This window comes from Natator depressus, chromosome 6, assembly GCF_965152275.1.
Source record: "Natator depressus isolate rNatDep1 chromosome 6, rNatDep2.hap1, whole genome shotgun sequence".
Classification (NCBI taxonomy): domain Eukaryota; kingdom Metazoa; phylum Chordata; order Testudines; family Cheloniidae; genus Natator; species Natator depressus.
This window is the reverse complement of record NC_134239.1, coordinates 27340149-27364114: the sequence shown is the minus strand read 5'-3', so window position 1 is coordinate 27364114 and position 23966 is coordinate 27340149. Positions and strand designations below refer to the sequence as shown.

At 41.5% G+C, this 23966-nt stretch overlaps 1 protein-coding gene across 1 annotated transcript in view; it reads right to left on the bottom strand.

Moving 5' to 3' along the window:
• Positions 1-391: 391 nt before the first annotated feature.
• KCNQ1 (potassium voltage-gated channel subfamily Q member 1) overlaps positions 392-23966 on the bottom strand; it is a 537929-nt gene continuing 514354 nt past the window's right edge. The window contains exon 16 of the mRNA XM_074954860.1: positions 392-2735. Coding sequence (XP_074810961.1) covers positions 2535-2735 — 201 coding nt within the window. The 3' untranslated portion in view covers positions 392-2534. The remainder of the gene's footprint in view (positions 2736-23966) is intronic.

Genomic DNA, 23966 nt, shown 5'->3' with positions numbered 1-23966 from the left:
GTTCAATGTTATTAGTACTGAGGTTTACCTGCCAGAAAGAAAATGAAGACATGATCTTGGAAGGTTTGGGTGCTGGTGGCAGAGCTTTCTTGGTAGCAGCCCTGTGCCTCTGGAAATATGTGTAAGCACGAACCCGGTTGCTTTTAGAAAGAGCAACAGGACACATCTCTTTGCCTGTGTCTTCTCAACAGATTAAATCCTGTTTTCACAGCTCTCTACTTAAGATGCAGGCAGAACAGGAGGACGGAGGTTGGTCACTCTTACTGAGATCTTGTGTTTCAAATAAGGCATGCACACACCATGGTGACGGACCCAGAAAAAATAACAGTCTTTCTGGAATGTACCAAGTCTGTGGAGTTCAGAACAAATCAAAGGCATAGCATCTCTGTCCTGTATTTTATTAGGAAATTAACAGTCAGATTAATAACCTGAAATTACACAGTGAACCTCATTAAAAAAACAAATTCAAAATCATCACAATTATTTTTGATTTCTATAAAACATAATGCCCAGAAATAGTCCCTGTTTACATCTGTAAATTTCTAAATCCTTAAAATGATCTACTGTATAGCAGCAAGACTGAATAATTTTAACAATCGGTATAAGGAGATACAGTATGCTTTGCTCTATAATCCAAATGAGATAAAACATGTTAGAAGATGAAATGTTTAAAACAAAGCCCAGACCTATTACCTATACTACCCTGTGAGCTCAATTCAATCGATATGCACAAGTATTTCATATTACTCATATGTTAAAGTGTGGTGAGGTTAACTATGTAATATTAAGTGGGGCATCAGTTTTGCAATACAGTCCAATTCCTTTCAAATGTACAGGAGTAAATATTCAGATCTTTGATTTTTATATCTATTGCTACAACAGTAGAAGAGTTTGTGACCCATCTACCCTCCTCTTCATTTACCTGCAATAAACCTAGTCATTAATTTGGCCTAAATATTTGTTTTGTAATCACCATTTTCGGTCACTCTCTCAACCAGGGTGAACTTCATCCATGTTTAGAGAGCCAATACAAGACTTGTGCACCATTTAAGTCCTACTGAAGCCTTCAAAGTGGATAGGCTTTGTGCTGGCTTTCTGTACGGGGTGAATTTCACTCTAAGTCACCTAAGTCCAAATCCTGTTCACCTCACTCATGTGAGTAGTCACACTGGGCCAAATTCTGCTCTCATTAATACAAAAATAAATGTGGAGGAACTCCATTAACTTCAGTGGAGTTACTCCAGATTTACACTGGCATAAATGAGGGCAGAATTTGGCCCACTGACTTCAGCAGGGACTACTTGTATGAGTGTGACAAGCGGGATTTGGAGCCTGAATGACCAAGTCAATGTGAGTCTTTGGTTTTAATGGCCATGGTCCTCTACATTACGGCCTAAGGCTTTGGGGTGTTGAGTATTTCCTGTTGAGAGCTGAATGATTTGAGTCCCTGATTCAGGAAAGCACTTAGGCATGTGCTTAAGTCTATCCCTAGTCAGGAAAAAACATGCTTAAGGACTTAATGTATGTGCTTACATGCTGTACCGACTAGAGATGCATTTCTGATTGGGGCCTTGGTTCCTATGGGAGCTGTGGATGCCCAATAACTGGTGGATTCAAGCACTTGACCAGCAAGATCCAGTTGCTTTAGACTTTTGCATGTATTTACTTGTAACATTTTTGGAAATAATGCTACAGAAATTAGATATAGAAAAATATAAAAGCAGTGAACACTCGTTTTTAAAAGATCTTTCTGGACAAGCACATTTAGATAGTTGTGTTAACATTTATATATAAACTCTTTGGCAGCAGTTTTCTAGAAAGCAGAATTATTTTTTTTCATTGCAATATTTTATCCTTCTCCCATGAAAACTTCGTATCTTAAAAAATCTATAGCACTGTCCTCTATAAATAGTATTGTTTCAGATTAACCACTACTTCTTCCCTGAAGAAAAACAGATTAAAAAGAAAATCTAGTCATTATCTGGTAAGTGTTCATGTAACAGGAAAAAGAAAATAATTAACTGTGCGGTTTGTCATTCTCTAGAATGTCAGTGGTATGTTTATACAATAAAATCAACATGTTACCCCATTTTGCTTTAAAATCTAACTAGTAAAACTATATTGCTATCAGTAGATTCATAAACAGAATGCACACATTGCTATCTAAGTTCAAGTATTACTATTTTTCCTTTAAAAGGAGCCACAAATTCCTTGCAATTTTGCCTGCCTTTTATATTGTTTTGGTCTTGCAGTGCCATGATGAATTGCACTCGACTGTTCTTGAACAAAATAAAAATGGAACTTAAGAGTGTACTGTGCTGTACAACACAGCACAGAGGCCTTGAGGTGTGTTAGGTTGATAAACCTTCATCTGATATGAGTGACTGTCATTGGAAGGAGTGTTTCGGAGGCTAGAAACATTGATTCAGTAGTCATGTGTGTTCCATGTGGCTGAGAAATTTAACTCTTTCCAGATTCACAACCTTCAGTTCCATTTAAAAAGGGGAAAAACAACCACCTGTATTTCTACCGTATCAGGATATGTCGTCTTGGATTCTTCTTGGTATTGTCAGTTGTTCATAAGTGGGGAGGGTGTTGTTGGGGAGGAAGTGATCTGAGTTAACAGGGTTGCTTCTCTGAGATGATCCATTACTGCTTTGGCCAGCCTGCTGATTGGAAACCAGGTGATGCAGCATATCTGTAATGAGGTTCAATTTCTGGTCCATTTGCATTACCTACAAAAACAAAGCAAAACATTGTTCAGTGTCAGAATCTGAGAAAGTAATAAGAAGACATGGCATAAGTATGACATATTAAAAATAGCTTTTTCATAATTAGCACTGGCCCGACTCCCTCCTATTCATGTAAACTTCTGTTACTGAAAGAAAACCAAGATACTGAATCCATTCATTATGATAGGAGCATATCCAAGTGTTGGTTTGAGAGAGGCTTGTTAATATTCTAGCTAGGAATGTACAAGTGCTAGAGGAATCAGGTTCTTAAAGAGCAAGATCCACATGTCAAAAGGGAACTGGGAAGCAGAACTTAGTGCTGAAGAGCATAATTAAAAGTGTTTTTTTTTTAAAAGAGCATAAAGACAAACTTCTAAAATGTCTATCTGTGCTAACTGCTTTAATATGCAAATTCCTGCTCTACTTGGAATGATCTTTTTGTCAGACACAACTTGTGACTGAAACTTGTATTGTGTTCTTTGGGCCAGATTCCCAATGGCATAACAACCCCTTGATGTGACCCCAGGCCACAAAATGCCAAGCAGACCCCTGCCTGAGGGGAAATCCCTGCTGGTGCAAATGCATGGCAGCCAGGTCCTATGTCTGTGCCCACTCCCAGTCCAACTTAGTAGGTTTATTGGGGTGGTAGAGAGGGGGGTGCACGGGGTGTTGTGGAACTCTGTTTTGACAAACCAATCCTCTATTGGCATTGGGTCCATTAAAGGCTCTTTGTCAATGGTGCATTTTAGAGCAGCCCCGTAGCTGCTCTAGGTTGCACTGGGGCCAGGGCTAGCCTCAGAATCAGGGAGAAATAACTAGCTCCCTACTGCCCCTCCCCCGCCCCACCTTATATCTCCACTGTACATAAATTTCTTCTACTTCTATTTCAAAAAATATTTAAAAAAGAGAATCTGCTGTTTCAAGAAATATAATGGCTGGCCCATGCCAGGTGACTTGGACTCGCAGGGCTCGGGCTAAGAGGCTGTTTATTTGTGATGTAGACATTTGGGCTCAAGGTGAAGCCCGGTCTCTAGGACTCTGCAAGGTGAAAGGATCCCTTAAACAGGAAGTCCCTTAAACAGCCCCTTATCCCAAGCCCCATGATTGCGAGTCAGCTGGCATGGGCTGGCCGCAGGTGTCTAATTGCAGTACAGACGTACCCTCACAGAGCTACAATTTGAGAGTCTGGTTTCCCCCTTTCTTCAGTAAGAAAGTAATCTGTAGCAACCCTTTACATGGATAAAATACTTTCCCCTCTGTTTCACATCAGCTGTACTGGCTGTGCATTGAGGGGGCAGATTCAAAGCTACACCCACCCCCTGCCCAGCTACATAAGCAGCAGAGTAATAGTCCTATAGAGGCTGCTGTCCTGCAACACATGTAGCCTGCTTAGGGCAGCAAGAAACAAACCACAATATTGCCCTATTTGGAGCTAGAGATCATAGCAGTCCTAAGATACTAAGAAGAGATACAATTATACACAAAAAGATGTAGCAGATTTTACAAAAAAAAAAAGAAAAAAATAACTTGATGAATGATGACAGAAAAATTATTGCTCAGAATATCTGCTGGAAAGTAGTGAAAGGTATTTAAACCAGCACAAGGTGAAGCAATCTATGTATGTCTGGCTATCATCCAAGTAGCAAACAGGATGGTAAACGACAATAAGACTGAGTAAAACACCAATATACCTGGATAATTTCAAAAGACACTACAATGTTTTTCCACTGTAGAGAAAGTGCTGTTTTTAATCAAATGCTTTGTACAACGAGTGGGGAAGCAGATATAGAAAATTCAAAAATATGAGGTGCCAGGGATTTATACTTTGCAGCTGTTTTTGAAAACATTAGTCAACGCATCCTAGCTGGTACAGAAAACACTGGAAAGACTGGATGGAAATGGCAGTTGAAAGATGAGATCCTTAAAATGAAGAAGTTCAAGAACATATTATGAAAAACTTCTAGAAGGAAGCAGAGATGGAAAATGGTGGAGTTTTACTAAGCTTTGGTTTCAATCTATTAAACACTGGTACATTCCCTCAGAGAAAGGTGTATCTTCTCCGAAATGCATCCATTGTGGACGGTCCATTGAGGATGCTTCAGGGCATGATAGAAAGCACAGAGTTGGCGTGCAGAATATCTCAATCTCGCATCCCCCACTGCCTGAATATCACTTGTAGGATATTTCTATCACTTTCCCTGGCCCATTTGATTAAACTTTGAAGAAGTCATCACCGAAAGCTACAGTCTAATAGCAGTCTTAAGATGCTAAGGGATAACTATTTCTACAAACAAAAATGTCATTTACTTAAGTATCCTAATACTTTCTGAGAAGAACTGTGCACAGACTTCTCTCTCTCTCTTCTCCCCCATACTCCCTCTCCTCAAACAGGGATCTCAACAGAGGAAACTCTGACCAAAAATGTACAGAACAGTATAGATTCATAGAATATCAGAGTTGGAAGGGACCTCAGGAGGTCATCTAGTCCAACCCACTGCTCAAAGCAGGACCAATCCCCAATTGTGCCCCAGAACCCTAAATGGCCCCCTCAAGGATTGAAATCACAACCCTGGGTTTAGCAGGCCAATGCTCAAACCACTGAGCTATCCCTCCCCCCTAAATTGATGGTGCTCTTGCAATGGTGAGCCATTCAGCACGACAGTGGATTGGACTGAGGTTCTTCAACAGCTGTGCATCCCAGGGATGAAGATACGGAAGAGTAAGTGAGATATGAATACCCTTGCTCGGAAATCAATTCCCGGAGATAATTTTCTCTAAGGAACCAAGGTTAGCTGCTGCAGCTGTGCAGTGCAGGAGGCCCACAGAAGCAGAAGAAAGGCTAATTATTATTGAGCTGAGTCATATGAGATTAAAAATAAAGTCCTTACTCCATGCCCCTGCTTATCTGTGTAAGCCTTCAGAACCACAGGACAGAGTTTGTAAAATGAGGTGGGGCTAGTTGGTTTTATTTATTGGCCTTTAATCTGTTCTATTTTTAAATAAAGAAAAACTTTTCCTAAGTGAATTTAGTGCCCGTGAAGGGCTTGATCCAAAGCCCATTGAAGTCAATGGAAGTCTTTGGAAGTCATAACTTTCCACTGACTTCAGTGGGCTTTGAATCAGACTCATAAACAGCTGGGTTGACCGCTCCAGAGGCTAACCCCTTCCTTCAGATGTTGCAGGGAATGGAGAGATTTAAGTTTCCCTGTGCTGCTCCACTCATGTGGCTCATCCCTGTCAACCTTTACCCTCTGTTGAGTCTGCCAATGGGTGTCTTCCATCAGGAACTTGGCTAAGACCAACAATATATTTCATGAAAGCTAAAGAACACCCATCAGAAGGCGAAAGTTTTGTGTTGCCACTAGCCTTTGATGTATTGGAACCAGCGGCCCTGTGGCGAAAGACTCGCATGCTAGCTTTCCTTAGTCTTCCTGTTTTCATCCAAATATTAATCCATAATGTATCTCTGCAAACTAGTTTGCTTCCGTCAAAGAGAATTGCACTAGTTATAAAACTATTACAGTGAAGTAGTAGTAACAGTGCCTTACTTATGAAACTGGATTTCAATACATTTAACATATCTTGTATAGAAATGTAAGATTTCCCCTTGAACCATGCTTTCAAACACATTTACTTGATTAGAAATTAACTATGGTGCCAAAAAGTGTAATAAAACCAAAGCAAACAGAAAAACTGCTGATGTTAGTGTAATCTCAACTCCTCTGGACAACTCTGATCCTTTTACTTAAAACAGCAAACTGTGCTCATAAAACTGAAAAATAACTCACACTGATTTTGTTTCTTTTATGTAAACACCAAAGAAAGTGCTATTGGCAGGCTTGAGTTTTATAGAAAAAGAATATGCAAAGTGTATGTGATCAGATGCTCTAGATGCAACTCATTTTCACTGTTTGTATGTTTGCATTCTGGAGAGTCGCTGGGAACAGGCAAGCAGTGGTTTGAAATCTTTTTTTGGAAATTACACACCGACATTATTCTGAAGTCACACACAGGAGTTTCTATGGATGAAAGCAGCATTCCCTCCCACAAGAATAAATGCCCTCTCCTTAAAAAAGTCGTGTGACCAAGATTAATAAATTGACTTCAATCAAGTTAAGCAGATTTATACCATTTTAGGATCTAGCTCATAGAAACAAATCTAAATCTTCATGAAGATACATTAAACTGAAATCGTACAATAATAGCTTTGCTCAAAGACTGATGGTTCAGAGAGCAAATCTGGGATCACTCATCATGAGCAAATGTTACAACTGTATTTACTCTCTCACTCTGAAGAAGTTATAGGGGTGTGTGATTCACCATGAATCACAGAGCACTCTTCACCATGAACCACAAGGTACTCTTATGGCATGTTTTCAGAAAAAGCTGTTTTGTTCTACATAGTCAGAAATAAAATGACATGCCAACTTTCAAAAAGGTACCAAAAAGCATTCCAGGAGGTGTTAGTGAACAAGACAGATATTATTCTTGTTGGGGGGGGTGGGGGGGGAGAAGTCAAGAGTAATTTGTCTTAAAATTCAATAGACCTTTATACTCTTTGCATTTTAAAGATTCTGTAATTTTAAGCATCCATGACAAACTTACAGTCAAAGTCAGAAAATGAATTATAACAATTAAGCAGATAATAGTCTAGCGTGAAAGCCTCACTCCCACTCTGGCTCCTTGACACCAGGTAAAAAGGTAGCAGTGACAAAAAGGGGGCTGTAATAGCCCCGGTTGCAGCTGGATGAGGATTCCCTGATGCAGCCACCATGGAAGGCTGCCTTCTGAGGACCCAGCTGCAAACCCTGATGTAGGGAATGAGCTGGGGGAGGGGCTGGGGCAGGAGCAATGTTTCGGGGAGCAGTGCTGTCAGCTGTGGAGAGTTAGGGCAGTGCTGTGGCTCACAGGGATAACTTAGACAGCCCCCCAGGTTTCCTATATTATGCTAAGGGTCCTGGAACAGCTCAGGATCGGGAGGGTGAATATGAGTGAAAGCTGCTTTAGCTCCTCCTACCCTTTGCTCTGAGTTCTGTCTCTCTTAGAGGCAGAGCTTAGAATCACCCCTCAAGTTTTTATTTAAAGCAATTACTTTAGCAAAAAATTAAAGAGATCTTCCTCTGTAGGAGTTAGGACAAAAATGCTGGGGCATAATTATCTGTGTTCTTAACACAGTTGAATGATGCACCAGACACCTTGGATTGACACAGCAGAAATGTTCAGCATACACAATATCTGCATAATGCTATTCAGTTAAATCTAGTGACTGCATTCGTGCTTAGAACAGGAACACAGGAAAAGTGTAAACAGACATACAGTAGTAGCAGAATGTAGGCTACACATTGCTAAATGAACACTTGGATCTTAATACCAAATATCCGATGGTTTCTAAAGACCAGCGTCCTGATTCTGCAACCCTTACTTATTTTGAGTAGTAATTATTTTGTGAGAATAGTCACTGAGGGCTTATCTACACCAAGCAGTTTTTAGAGACAAGGCTGTGTCGACACAGCCTTGTCGCTAAAAGTCAGGAAGTGTAAACGCTCTTTTTCAGTACTTTGTTGGCACTTTTGCCAACAAAATACTTCCAGCCCCGTGAGCGGCGTTAGCTTTGTTGGTAGGAGAGCGCTTCTGCCGACAAAGCTGCGTTCACACGTGTGTCGGCAAAACTTTTGTCTTGGGGGGGGGGGAGCTTTTTAAAGTACCCGTGAAAGATAAAAGTTTTGTCTACAACTTCGCAGTGTAGACAAGCCCTGAGTTTAATGGGACTATAGACTACCCATGTAAGTACTAGTCAATGTGTTTAAGGGTTCTGGGAGAGGTCGGTAGGTCTTATACTCCCTTATGGCTTCCTATTGAAAAGTAGCTCACTGTTCTTTATTGTGCTGTATCTCACAGCCATGATTTACTCCTAATTCTTTGGTCCTCTGAAGAGAAACTCCACTTTTAGTTGCTCCTTGTGCCTTTCTGTGTCACTGCAGAATCCTCTCTCCATTCTTCACTCAATACCAAATTCTGGAATAATCCAACATTTTCTCTGACAAAAATCAAACTTTTCTGTTCACTTTGGGAATCACGCAATCATCTTCAGATGGGCAAGATTCTCAATTGAAGGGAAGATCGCAACAGCAAGACTCACAGGATTCCTTAAATTAGTTTATGCAAGCACATGTGGAAAGGATCCTGCATCAAACTGTAAAGCTTTCTATACTGCCCTGTGGAAAAGGAATGGTGTATCTGGAGCTAAACTTCCTTTTGCAAGCCATTGTTCTAACTGGCTAAATTATTTTGTGGTATCAGATTTCTAGTCTGTTACATATTTTATGTAGGTTTCTTGATAATACATGGAGAAGTTCCAGAGACCCAGTTCTCTAGTTCCTTTCTTATCTATTTCGCCGTTTGTAGTATCTGAGCACATAAAGAAGCTTGTGTTTAATTCTGCATTTGCTCCCATCCAAATGACAATGGAAACTTGGGTTTCCAGGACAGTTTTTTGGTTATATCAGGGGTAGGAAATGGAAAAGGAATAGAAATCTTGGTAGCACATTAATTTCATTCCTTCTATTCTACCTGTGGCAACTAGTGGTAGAAATCTGATTTAATTTGTTTAATGGTTTCAGTATTATTATAGAGGTTCTTATTGATCAGTTGTGGTTCCAAGACATCAGAAACCTTCTTTATTCCAGTTACAGGACTCAAGATTCCGGAGAATTGGTGCCCTCTTATCAGAGCTCCTGATTTAGATTTGTTTACTTTGTAGTCAGAGATTAGGTTGAATGCTTGCAGTAGGCTAACGCCAGTCACTGAGGCATTTATAGGAGAATATCATCTGCATGAAGAGAGATTTTCTTCTCCAGACCATCTATACTTTCCCCTGAGAGGAGTTGTCCAAAGAAGGGTGGTCTGTGTGGGGTGGGTGGGGGACCGGGGAAGTCAGACCAAAGCGGAAACCCTCTCCCTTGATACACAAATCCTGGCCTTAGAAAAAGAAACACCTGAACATTTGAGCAAAAATTAGAAAGTTTTATGTGCTTTACGTAACATGTTTCTTTGCTAGTCAATAAAAATAATAGTCACCATAGCAACTGCCACATAAAAATGCTACCTTCGAAAAAGAAAGCACCTTCAGAAATAAAGACACTTGCTACATACCATGTTGGATTTTATAAAACTCACAAGGCCTAAAGGTAACCCTCCTGCACAAAGCTATCAGTGTCAATCTCTCCCTCACTTTGAGGATACTAACAGTTTTGTCAGTAAAGGGAGACTGGTGTTGCTCCAGTCTCGCTCCACAATTTTATAGCTCTAAAATAGGAACGCCTGAATGAAGGGTTTTTTTTTATTAGTAACTGTTAAATCACTGCTACCAAGTCTCCATTAATCAGTGCGTGACAATGTGTGTTTTCAAGTGTGCAATGGTGACTGTGGAGTGGAAAGAAACTTCCAACTCACCAGGTGTGGATCAGAGCTCAAACACAACTTGGATTACAGTGAGGTATTTTCTGTACATATAAGCCAAGCATTGGCTCTGGTTCCTAGGGACTTATCTGGATAACAGGCTGAACTGCCGAGCTGTTAAAAAGGACTTGACTTGACACTATAAATTCCTCATGCACTCTAAGGAAATTAAGTTTTGTCACATACTTTTCTTAACTTTGGCACAAAGTTAACAAATTGATAAACCAGTTTCTGAGAACCAACACCCGATTTTCTTGGATGGTACCACGCACTATATCCAACACCAACATCTGGCCATTTGATCAATGGCTGTAGGGCTCTTAGCATTTTAAAATAATGTTTTCTTGACTCAGATGTACTGTTCAGCTTCTCCAGTAAAATCTTCAAGGCTCCTGATATTCAAGCTACGGGTAAAGAGCAAATAGGGTAATATTTTAAAATGAGATGTTTAGTTTTATTAAAATTGAGGGAGGAGTAGGAAAAAGGAAATCTTAGTAAGATGGGTTTTAGTCATAAGAAAGGCTATTGAAAAATAAGAGTCACTGATTGTGATCTCACTTACTAAAGCATAAATATATCTAAGGTACTTTACATGGTCCCCATCACCACAGTATTGGAGTGCTTCACAATCTTTAATGTGTTTATCCTCAACTCTTCTGTGAGGTAGGTAAGCACTGTCCTCTCCATTTTACACATGGGAAATGGAGGCACAGAGAGACTAAGTAAAAACTTGCCCACAGTCACACAGGAAGTCTGTGGCAAAGCAGGGTCTTGAACCAAGGTCTCCCAGGGGTCCCCCAACCTAGGCTTATGCCCTAACCACAATTCCTACTCTCCCAAATGCTGAACTGAATGAAACCAATGGAGTTAGCCCTGTGTTTAACACTGATATGATCTCTTACACTTACATTTCTTTACTAAATAAAAATGCCTCATAGCTTTGACCTTGCAGGTTTTATGTGAACAAAAATCACAACTGCTTGAGGCCTTTATTCCGGAACCCCAAGGGAAAAACAAACTCCACAAGTTTATGCTAAATAATCCAATTCTTATTTGTTACATAGTAGTAATTTAGCACAGTTTATTTAACGTGGACAGATTTGTGCAATATTTTTGGGAGAGGATAGAGAGCTATTTTAATGCTATTTTTCAGAGAGCCATATGAGATTCCTCTTTAATTTTGTTCAGCTACGTGACAAATAATAAAAGACTTGCTCTGATAAATTAAACACACACAATCACTTTGAAAAAAAAATTAAATGCTGCACCCTCAGAATCTGTGACTTGCATGGAAACCAGCACTGAACATGTGTAGCATGTTTGAATGACTGCACCTTTTAAACACTGATCTCTGCAATTTCCAGGAGGTAAATAACTCATCAGGAAAGCTAGAGGAATGACATGTGCTCTTCCCCATGATGCACAATCAGATAAAGCACTTTATATAGTACGAGAATAAGGAATATTGTACAATGGAATAGAAGTCCTTCATAGACTATCTTTGATCCTTTCTGGCCACTCACACAAATTCATCTACACTCCTTTATGTGTGCATGTTTCTGACAATGGTTGGAATGGCAAGCACAACATGTAACTGTTAAAAGAGACTGTGATGCTGTACTACATATTCTTTATGGAAATATGCTTATGATATAGATATGGCATAACAGATATAGTTTATGCAAGATGTGTCATGTAAGGTATCATTGGACAGGTTATGATTTACTGAATGTGATTATCCAATTTGTATGCTTGTATCATTTCTGTATCTGACGTTAGGAATATTGACCATGTAGCTGTATTTCAGATGTGTTACTTTGGGTGACACCTACAACTAGCCCTTCAGGTACAACAACGAAAAGCTAGACAGGGCTGATGGCCCATCAGCAAAGACAATGGACTGTGAAAGAGTTTAGTCTTCCTCTGGATGCTCCACACAGCCTACGAGTAATGGCTGCTACGACCCTGCAGAGACATGTGACTGAGCCACCTAATACTAGACCCCTCCACCCTGCCCACCACCCCCATGTTGGAATGCCAGTGTTTTTCCACTGGCAGACAAAGGGTTCCCGCCATACACAAAAGCTATAAAAGGCAGGGGATGGACATCCTCATGGTTCTCCTCTGCCTCCCCGCCCAAAGAGACACGGGGAAACACCTGGAAGCAAGAACTGAACTGGGGGGAGAAGAGTTGAGCCCAGGCTGGAAGGGTGTCTAGCCTGTGAGTAATAATACCTGAAGTTTCAAGCTGCAGGCCAGTGCAGCTGGCTTTCAAGACTCTCTGTAAGCTGCCTGTGACAATATTTAGGATGAGAAATTGCTATTTGTAGCCAATTTCTTTCGTGAATCAAGCTTAGTTTGTGTGTTTTGTTTTATTTGCTTAGTAATCTGCTTGCTATCCCTTTGACCACTTAAAATCTGCCTTTCATAGTTAATAAAATTTGTTTTGTTTATTATTAAACCCAGTTTGTGCAACTTATAACTGGAGGGGACAAGAAGGTGTGCAAATTTCTCTTCACACTGAGGAAGAGGGCAAATTTTTATGAGCTTGTGCTGTGCAGATTTTTCTATACAGCGCAATACAATATAAGTTTGGGTTTATCTCCCAAAAGTGGTGTGCACGCGAGTACAGGGTGAATCCTCTCACACAGAGCTGACTTCAGTCTGTGTCTGCAGCTGGGTGTGGCCCTACCTGTGTGTGTGTGCTGCAAGAGACCAGAGATCCTAATTCAGAAAAACAGGAAGAGGGAATCCAGGCTGGTGGAGCAGGACAGGCTCAGTAAAACCCCATCAGGTGTTTAGTACATCAGTACATCAGGTATCATCCTGGACGGGGTGGGTCCAACTGTCATAGAGATCTGCAAAGAAATCTGTCTTTTTGTATGTGTGTTTGTGGCTTCTTGATCATGTAGAAAAAAGGCCCCAAAGCCTGGATGACTCAAACTGGCAGGGCTATGGCATGACATATACAGAAGAGGAAAACGTGGTTAACTGAGATGGGATGTGATTTTTAATAAGGTTTAGTTTTATGTTTGGCTTTGTTAAGGATGTTATGTTTGTTAAGGATCTAAAAATCTCTGTCTTCTGTTAATGACTGAGCAAAACTCACAGTTCACATGTCTAGGTCATTTAAGAAGGGTTCCAACAAAACCAGGGAACAACTAATAGTCCGTAGAAACTTTTTTTTTCCTTATTGAGGACTGTGAATGAGTGAGTGTGTTAGTGTGAGAGATTCCTTTAAAACCTTCTTCATACGTTGTAAAAAAAATTAAAAATAAAAATTAGGGTTGTCAAGCGATTAAAAAAAATTAATCTCGATTGTTTATCATTTTTACAGTGCAAATATTTGTAATAAAAAATAATAATATAAAGTGACCATTGTGCATTTTGTATTCTGCATTGTAATTGAAATCAACATCCAAAAATATTTAATAAATTTCAATTCATATTCTATTGTTATAAGTGCAATGAATTGCAAATAATTTTTTAAATCACGATTAATTTTTTGAGTTAATCGTGTGAGTTAACTGCGATGAATTAACAGCCCTAATAAAAATTTTAAAAGGTACAAACACACAATTTGCAGGTTGCTTTTATAAGAGTCTCTGAAAATATGACACAATGAAAATGATTTAACATATTGCAGCATCTTAATCATCTTTAAATTGAACTGATTCTAAGAAGAACCTGATGCACTTTAGGAATTATTGCTCCCACCTATAGCTATTGCAAATGTGCAGAACCATTTTCACACTAAAGTGATTTTACACCCTAAAATGGTCCATAATTTCAAATCCATCCAACATCAGTGGGCTGATTTTTAAAGCTGTGCCCCTCACGCATTTATTTCTCAAGCATAGCCTCACAGACAGAACCACTTTGGTAGCCCAAGAAGATGGCAGTTTGCTTTTCCTCCCCAATTCCTATCAAGGGGGTGGGGGATGGATTCACTCATGCAAATAGGAAGGGTACCCAAATGGGGCCAGCACTAAGAACTCCCTCTTGGCTACTGGTGGATCACATGTAGCCTCTCCATTGCATGCAAAGGGCTATTAAAGCTTCCTGCCCTAATAAAAGCAGAGGATTCAAAAGCTAGCACACAGCGCTCAGTATGAGGAATGGGGCTCTTTCACCAGACAAGGGGTCCTCTTGGTCCAGAGAATCAGAAGAAGAAGGGGCTATCCTGTGCCAGAGATCTGTTCTCACAGTCACAGGGACAGGAGAGGTAAAAAATAGTGGTGTCCTGGCTCAGAAGAAACCCCCAATCAAAATGCCATCACAGCAGCAGAAGCCATCTGGGCTCCAAAAGTACCTTCTATCCAACTGAGGGCAAGCAAGATCAGAAGGTCTCCTGATGTAAAGATCCCCCTTCTAATGAGCAGGTCAGTGGGACATTACTGGGGAAAGAGGGACAGTCATGGGAGGGTGAAATACATTAGGGGCTGGGATTGCTAGAGTGAAAGTGATCTTGGGGGTGTTTTTATCAGGGATAGGAAGGGACTCAGGAGGCCAAAGGGATAAAAAGGATGAGAAGTGGATGAATGTAGGGAGACCCAAAGGACCGAAAGGCGGATATAAGAATGAGGACTGGGAGGTAAATGGAAGGAGGAGATGGGCATGATGGGGATCTGGGTACCAAGTGATATCAGTAAGCAGGAGAGGGATGGGAGAAACTCATGAAAGAGAGAAGTGGTGGGGGAAAGAGAGCTGGAGGATTGGTGAGGACATTAAAGTTCTCCTTGGAATGAAAGAGACATGGGGAAGAATAAGGAATAGTGACAGGATAGCCAGGGTGGGAGAAAGAACAGAAATAATAAAAATGGGGAAAGAAAGCAGGTAGAAAAGTGAGAAGAGAAAAAAAACCAGAATGGAGAAAAGGGAAAATAAGAAAAACAGAGGACAGAAGGAGAAAATGAAGGGAATTAAGGAATGGGAAATGGAAAGAAAAAGCAAGACTAAAATCAGTAGTAGGGTTAATAGGTTCCTATGTATCTGATGTATCTCTTCTGCAGAGATGAGGACTGCTGAGCATGCTGTGGCAATAAAAGGGCACAGCTCTGCACTGGGGAGGAGACAGGCATAGGTTGAACTGGCATAGGTTGGGGATCCTGATGAAAAACGGGTGGGGGAACCAGGAGACCTTAGGGACTGTGAAGACAATGCATCACCATGCACCAATGTAGGGCCCTGTCATAGAGATGCAAATATTGCAACCTTGCCTCACAGCACAATTCAGTAAAGCAGGTTGGAAAAATGGGCATTTCCTCACCTATTCCCCAAAAATTTCAACGAAAGCTAACAAAAATGTGTTTTTGCTGACATTTAAATTTCAGCTTTGTTGAAAAAGCTGGAAGTTGTCTGGTTTTGACAAAAAGTTGAAATTCCAATTTTTTGTGAAAACATTTGGCTTATCAAAAACCCAATTTTCTGTTGAAAAACAATATAGATAGAATTTTTTGACTATCCCTAAACTGGAGTTTGGGGGAGGGAATCCCTCTGACACCAGCCGATAACTGGTCTCACAGCCCCAAACAAATGCCCGAATGCTTACAAAGTTAACGGGCAATCAGAGGGTTACAACCATGCAATTAAAATTTGTGATTGAGTTTTGTTGTAGATAAATCAGACATGACTTAAAATACATGGAAATTCTCAGGCTAGGACACTGTCCCAAATCTGCAGTCTTTGGCCTGAGCACAAGCCTCAAGATGCAGCCTACTCTACAGAGAAATTAAAAAAATCTCTGACCTTTGTAAACCCTTTCTTCTGACACACGTCATAACCAGAAGATTGAAAACAGATAGACTGTAGATAGAAAGTAGAGCTAGGATTTAAAGTGCTGCTTTTCTTGTTCATGAAGTCAGGGAATGTTAAAAGCTCAGAGTATGGGATATTTAGTGGAACTTGTTCTCCTAAATTACTTAGATACTTTTGAAAACCCCACCTTTTGTCTACAGAGATATAGCAATTGTCATGCTGAAACAGACCAATGGTTCACTGAATGTAGTGTCCTGTTTCCAACAGTAGCCTTTATCAGATCCTACCAAGGAAGATAAAATTTCCCTCCACTGCCAATAGAAAATCTAGGATTTTTCTGTAATTTACTGTGACAGAATGTACCCCTGTATTCACACCCTATACACTATTGTAATAATCTTTGTACAAAGTATACCTTGTAAGGTATCATCTGAAAGCTCATAATTTGCTGATCGGTATCATCCTGATATGTATGTGAAGTTAAAAGATGGTGGTATGGTGGTGTTAACACATATTCCAAACTGAGGTTAGCAGACAGGTCTGGCTCAAACAAAGGAATGTGTGCTCTGCTTAATTTGCATTTAAGCAGTAAACGGAGTCATTAAGCAGGAAGGGAAACAAAGGAAGCTCAAACAGGTGAGGAAAAAGTAGCAGGGAACATCCTTTCACATAGATTCTGTCTCCTGAATCTCAGCTGCACATGTTTTTCAAGAGGGGCACTGACTCTATAAAAAGGAGGGACAAATACCCCAAAGCATCCCCCCCCGCCCCAGCCGATTGCACTGATGGCACCTGAAGCGACAAAGGAAGCAGTGATTGGGTACTGGGGGAAGGGGTCCGGACCTAAAAAGTTTGGTCAGTAAAATATGAAGGAATAGTCTCTCCTTGACCAATCGCATCTTCCCTTCCAAATGTGGACCTTACCTTTAAAACTGAGAGATCATCATCTTTACGATAAGGGAATGACAACAAAACCACTACCAATTTATAGACAATATCATCTCGCATCTATCAAGAGCCTTTAATTTCAAAGGTTTCAGAGTAACAGCCGTGTTAGTCTGTATTCGCAAAAAGAAAAGGAGTACTTGTGGCACCTTAGAGACTAACCAATTTATTTGAGCATAAGCTTTCGTGAGCTACAGCTCACTTCATCGGATCCGATGAAGTGAGCTGTAGCTCACGAAAGCTTATGCTCAAATAAATTGGTTAGTCTCTAAGGTGCCACAAGTACTCCTTTTCCTTTTAATTTCAAAGTGCTTTACAAACTATACATCACTCAAAAACAGCTGTGCATAGGGTGACAGCCAGGGCTTGGCATAACAGGATGGGAGAAAGGAAATATTGGCCAGGGAAACTGGAAGACTCTTCTTTGAAGAAATGCACCACGGGACCCTCAGTGTCTACAGACAGCGAGTAGATTCTAAGTTTTTAAAGACCTGATTTGAATGACTGGCTCACAGCTAATTGCATGGAACTCAATGTAGATAGCTCTCATGAAGGGCAGAGCCAACCCTGCTGTGATTTAACACACATGTATAGGCATGTATATCTCTGAACGGGAAGGAATATACAATGACATTTATTTCCACTGGTTATGCATTGGCCCCTAATTCATGAGAGATGGAAAAAATAATAATCGATAGCATCTTCAAAGCAATGAAGTAACATTAACTAATTGATTCTCACACTGCCACTGTGAGGTAGCGGAGTACCATTATTCCTGTCTCAAAGACAGGAACATTTAGCAAAGCAGTAAATGGCATTTTCAGGAGTGCTGAGCACTCAACTCCCTGTGAACTACTCAAATGAGACCTTAAAAATAGGTCTTCTCTGTTCTGGGTTGACCTCAAAGATCCCAAGGGCGCTTTCCATAGGAGCAGGGTGGGGAGTTATGCCCTGGTTTCCTTGGGCAGTATTTCTGCTCCGCTGCCTGTATGCAAAGCATTATGCACTGGCTGTCACATTTGAATAGGAGTTGTGTGTGCTCAGCACAGGTGAGAAGTCATATTATAAATAACTAGCTCAAGGCCACAGAATCCGTCAGTGACAGAGGAAAGATTAGAATTTAGCAATTCGTGGTTCCCAGTCATATGCTCAGATCACTGGACCACATCTCTCTCACATGTCTTGCTGACTTTGGATATTAGACAGCAGCATTTTCCCAGTTGCTGCTTTCCATTGTGAATGTGGAACAGAGGAATAGGTAGATATTTTAGGGTTAAACAAGCAAAAGACTTGAATTAGAATAAAAAAACCTCCCAAAACTCCCCAACTTAAAAAAAAATTGACTTCTTTCCAAAGTGGACTGTTACGCTTCTTGCATCCTTGGCTCTTAGCCCAGTGTGATACTAGGACTATGACTAATAACCCCCTGCCTGAATACTGCTGATAATTTCACAGTTGAGTAGCTGTCCTGGTTCACCATAGCATGCACTGAAGTTGCCAAGATTTTATTAAAAAAACACAAAGAATGAGATACACACTCACAGGTCCCTAGTGTTATAAATACATTTTTCAGTCAATGCATTTAGCTTCTATGCTGTTACAAGACATTTCCCACTCTACCCCCCAATAGTTATTTTTCAGATGCCTACAAAGACTGTGGTTCTCTCTTTCTGTCTCTGACGCACACACATTTCTTAATTCAAAACAGGTTTGAAACGGCTTCTATTTATTTTAAGCAAACATGCCATGTATCACATTGGGTTAGGTCAGCTTTGCTTATGTTATGTTTCACGCTTTGCCCAGATGAGGCAGCCATATTCCTTTTGAAAGGAGAGAAAACCAGACTTGGTTTTCTAATTGGAGGGGAAGGTGAGGGACACTGACATTTTGTGCATTGCATAAGAGGCCCCAAATCTGGCTTACAATGGAAACTCAGTTGCAACATTTACTATGATACCACCAGCACTACTCCATAAAACAAAATAAAACAGAAGGGAAAAAAGAACAAACTAAGCTAATCAATAAGCAATTATTTTGTTGCACAAACACTCTCCAAAGCTTTAGACCAGGGATGGGCCAACTTTTTGGCCTGAGGGCCATATCGGGGTTGCAAAATTGTACAGAGGGCTGGGTAGGGAAGGCTGTGCCCCCCAAACAGCCTGGCCCCTGCCCCCTATCTGCCCCCTCCCACTTCCCGCCCCATGACTGCCCCCCTCAGAACCGCCAACCCATCCAACCCCCTCTGCTCCTTGTCCCCTGACCACCCCCTCCAGGGACCCCCGCCCCTAACCACCCCCCAGGACCCCACCCCCTTATCCAACCGCTCCTTCTCCCTGTCCCCTGACTGCCCCGACCCCCTATCCACACCCCACCCCCTGACAGCCCGCCTGGGACTCCCACCCCCTATCTAATGGCCCTCTGCTCTTCTTCCCCTGACCACCCTCTCCCAGGACCCCCCACCCCCAACTGCCCCCCAGGATCCCACCCCCTTATCCAACCCCCGCTGCTCCTTGTCCCCTGACTGCCCCCCGACTCCTATCCACACCCCCATCCCCTGACAGGCCCCCCGGGACTCCCACCCCATATCCAACCCCCCCTGCTCCCTGTCCCCTGATTGCCCTGACCCCTATCCACACCCCCGCCTCCTGACAGCCCCCCGGGACTCCCACTCCCAACCCTCCCTGTTCCCCGTCCCCTGACTGCCCCTCCAGAACCACTACCCCATCCTACCACCCTCTGCTCCCTGACTGCCCCCTGGGACCTCCTGCCCCCTTGCCATGCTGCTCAGAGCAGCAGGAGTGCACCACCTGGCCGGAGCCAGCTGCGCTCCCTGCGCTGCCCAGTAGGAGCGGCGGGCCAGAGCTGCGGGGGAGGAGCTGGGGGCGAGCCTCCCCAGCTGGGAGCTCAGGGGCCGGGTAGGACGGTCCCGCAGGCCGGATGTGGTTTGCGGGCCGTAGTTTGCCCACCTCTGCTTTAGACACTTTTTGCTTTCATAGATTCCTGGATTCCAAGGCCAGAAGGGACCACTGTGATCATCTAGTCTGACCTCCTGAATAACACAGGTCATAGAACTTCCCCATAATAATTCCTAGACCATCCTTTAAAAAAATATCCAATCTTGATTTAAAAATTGCCAATGATGGCAACTCCTGATAAATTGTTCCAAGAGTGTGGCAGGGTGTACTTCCAATCTGGACCTTACAGTCAAAACAGCCTGGGTGCAATCAAGGAGCACCCTGCCTGTCCTGTGCCTGGGGACAAATATATAAACAAGAAAAGGAAGCTGAGCAAGAGAAAGTTCCTTAAGGGCTCCCTTAGGCTCCAGGACACTAGCCTGACCTGACCCTTAAAGACTTTGTTTTTAAGTTTGGCTGCTCTGACTCAAGGCTCTGAGGAAGGGCATTATGAATTGATTAAGCCGCTCCTTCTCTGACCTGAAGCCTAAGGGAAAGAGAGAGAGAGAGAGAGAGAGAGCCTGCCTACCTCTGAGAACAATAGGAGCGCTAGAAACTCTCGCAGAGTCTGTTTGATGACCTTTTTAAAGGGGACTTTTTTTTTTTTTACTCCTTAGCTTCCCTCCCGCTTCTCAGATCTGGATCAGGGAGACACCCCTAATCTTCCAGTTCCCTTCTCACCTGCAGGAAATGTCATGGGTTGGAAGAAATGCATAGTGGATAAGATTTTCAAAAGTGACTAGTGATTTTGAGTGCTTGGGGTGCTCAGCTTGAGACACCGTGAAGGGGCCTGGTTTTCAGAAAGTGTTGAGCTCCTGTTCTCAGGAAATAAGGACCCTTTAAGATGTCTCAAGTTGGGCACCCAAAAATCACTAGCCACTTTTCAGAGCTTTGGCTGCTGCCACTGTGATGGTAACAAGAGGGATAATACTCAGTTCTTTTCCATACATTTTGTCTGGCTGAACATATGTCTTGAGGCTGAGGGTGGGTGACACCAAAATGCTGGGCAGAGGGAGAGGATGGGTGTTATGTAGAATGGGAGCAAGTGCTGCTGGTACAGGATGAGAGGGAGAGGACTGGATCTCCCAGTGTGGAACCCTGACCCTATAGTTGGGGGAAAAGGGCTGTGAGGATAAATCCATTAAATATTTGTAAGGTGCACCGAGTTCTCTGCGTGGGAAGTGCTCTAGGAGTACAGAGTATAATCATTAGATTATTGTGGGAGGGAAAGACCATTGACTTTTAACATTTCTTTTTCAGCATAAAACATCAAGGATGACTTCAGTTAGTTTTTCAAAAAGACTTTCTGCCAGTTCATTTTTTAGCATCTGTGATCTACTCATTATTTGCAATTTGATAGTTATTAAATGGGTAAAAAAGACAAAAGCTCTTTTATACCTTAAATCACCACACAAAATTAATAACCATACGATGACTTCTGAGCAATCAAAAGAGAGAAAGAGAAAAAAGCAATTAGAATAACAGCTAGTTTTGAGATTCCCTGAGGGGCACTGGTGATTAAACTAACACCAACATAGAATCTGTGTTTGATGTGGTCACAAATTGTTTTCAAAAGAAAATTTTTGAAAAGGGTTCTTTCAAGAGAAATTTTTGCAGAGCAAGCTCAGCAACATAATTGGACCAGAAATACTTTGATAAATATTATGACGATGAAGAGGTCATTTATGAGCTGGTGGCATAGGAAGGTTAGCAATCCCAGTGACAAAGTGACAAGCACACACTCCTTTTGAACACACACAAATTGCATGGTACGTAAAGAGGCTGCCTCTATTCTTTTCTATTGCATTCACTTTTACAAACAAACAGATGCAAGACAAAAAACTGCAGTGGGAAATCTCAGTGCAATGAAAGGAAACCACATAGAATTCCAAAGGCACATTTTTTCTTACCAGGGGCTTGCACAAAGTTCAAAGGAGAAATTTGTGATAAAATGTCTGAAAGCAAGGTCTACTCCACTGCCTCCTAACTGCTAACACCTTTAATGAAATGGTATTGCTGGAAGTACTACCTCCAGAAGGCTCCAGATCTGAAAACAATAGCCTCATTTTTCAGATGTTATGAGTCCCACAACCCACTGAAGTCAATGGGAGATGCAGGTGCTCAACACCTTTTAAATTCTGGCCATCACAGTTACTTGCTGGACATTTCAAGTGGCATCATGGCTGAGGCACGTAAGACCAGGGCCAGGAAGCAGCCAGCCAGTGAGATGGACTGAACACATCAGTCAATGAGCACCCCTGTGTCTGGAAGCAGCAGAATCATTCTGATGGGCTCTCTCACAGGGGAGACACAGAGAAACTTATGCAAAGCAGTAGAAAAGTTACAACAGAGGCAGTGGATTGTCTACTGAGGAGAGTTTTTGAGCCCATTTCCCTGACACATGCAAAGACATTAGATTAGCCACACCAGCAGTCAGTCACAAAAGCAGCACTAAAATTCACTTGTGGAATTTGGGTTGAATAACAACAATAATAATAAAAAATTGCAGGGTTGCCAATCCTCATGAATTTATCATGAGTATCATGATACTATACTTCCCCCCTCTCAAAGTCCCAGCTCCTGGAGTCAACTGATTACATGAGAATCTCAGGTTCCATTATTAAAAAAGTAAAATTATAGCCCACATTGTTGCAAAGAAAAGTGTTTTTAAAAAGTTTTAAAATATGGTGCCATTATCTGAAATGCTTTCAGTTGTACATGCAGGCCAGTTAGTCGGGCAGAACTACAGGATCTCAATGCATGGATGAGACAACGATGCCGGGAGGAAGGATTTAGGTTTATTAGGAACTGGGGAACTTTTTGAGAAAGAAAGAGCCTGTACAGGAAGGATGGGCTCCACCTAAACCAAAATGGAACCAGACTGCTGGCATGTAAAATTTAAAAACTCCTTTACGACCTTTTTAAGTAAGGGCTGGAGGAAAGCCAACAGGTGCGAAGGAGCATGTGATTTGGACAGACAAATCCCTCAGGAGAGGATTTATTAAAGGGTATATTCTATATTCTAGTAAAAAGGAGAGAATAAAACTTGATAAAGTACAAGTAAGAACTGAAGGGAAACAGTCAAATGAAAGAGAGTCCCATTCAATTATATCACATGAAGGGAGACAACTAAATACATTTTATAAGTGCTTGTGTACAAATGCAAGAAGTCTAAATACTAAGATAGGTGAACGTGAGTGCCTGGTATTAAATGAGGATATTGATATAATAGGCATCACAGAAACTTGGTAAAACAATGATAATCAATGGGGCATGGTAATACCAGGGTACAAAATATATAGGAATGACAGAGCAGGTTGCTGTGTGTGGGAGTGGCACTACATGTGAAAGAAAGCACAGAGTCAAACACAGTAAATAAATAATAAAAAAAGGATCAAACTGTACCACAGAATCATTACGGATAGAAATTCCATGCTTGAATAATAATAACAATATGAATAGTCTACCAATCACCTGATGGTGATGGTGGTGGTGACGACTATGAAATGATCAGGGAGATTAAGGAGGCTACAAAAATAGAAAACCCAGTAATAATGGGGGATTTCAACTATCACCATATTGACTGGGAACATGTCACCTCAGAATGGGATGGAGAGATAACATTTCTAGACACCATTAATGACTGCTTCTTGGAGCAGCTAGTCCTGGAACTCACAAGAGGACTAAATCAAGAATTTTCTCTCCCAAGTGGCACACAGGATCTGGTCCCAGAGGTGACTAGAGTTGAATCGCTCAGTAATAGGAACCATATATGTAATTGCATTTATCATCCTTGTAGAGGGAAAAATACCAAAGAGATTCGCCACAGTCGCAGTTAACTTCAAAAAGGGAACGACACAAAAATGAGGAAGCTAGTTAAACGGAAATTAAAAGGAACAGTCACAAGAGGGAAATGGCTGCAAGCTGCATGGAAACTTTTTAAAAACATTATAATAGAGGCTCAAACTAAATGTGTACCCCAAGTTAAAAAAAAAAGTAAGAGGTCCAAAAAATGCCATCACGGCTAAACAACAGAGTAAAAGAGGCTGTTAGAGACAAAAATACATCCTTTAAAAACTGGAAGTGAAATCCTGCGGAAGAAAATAGAAAGGAGCATAAA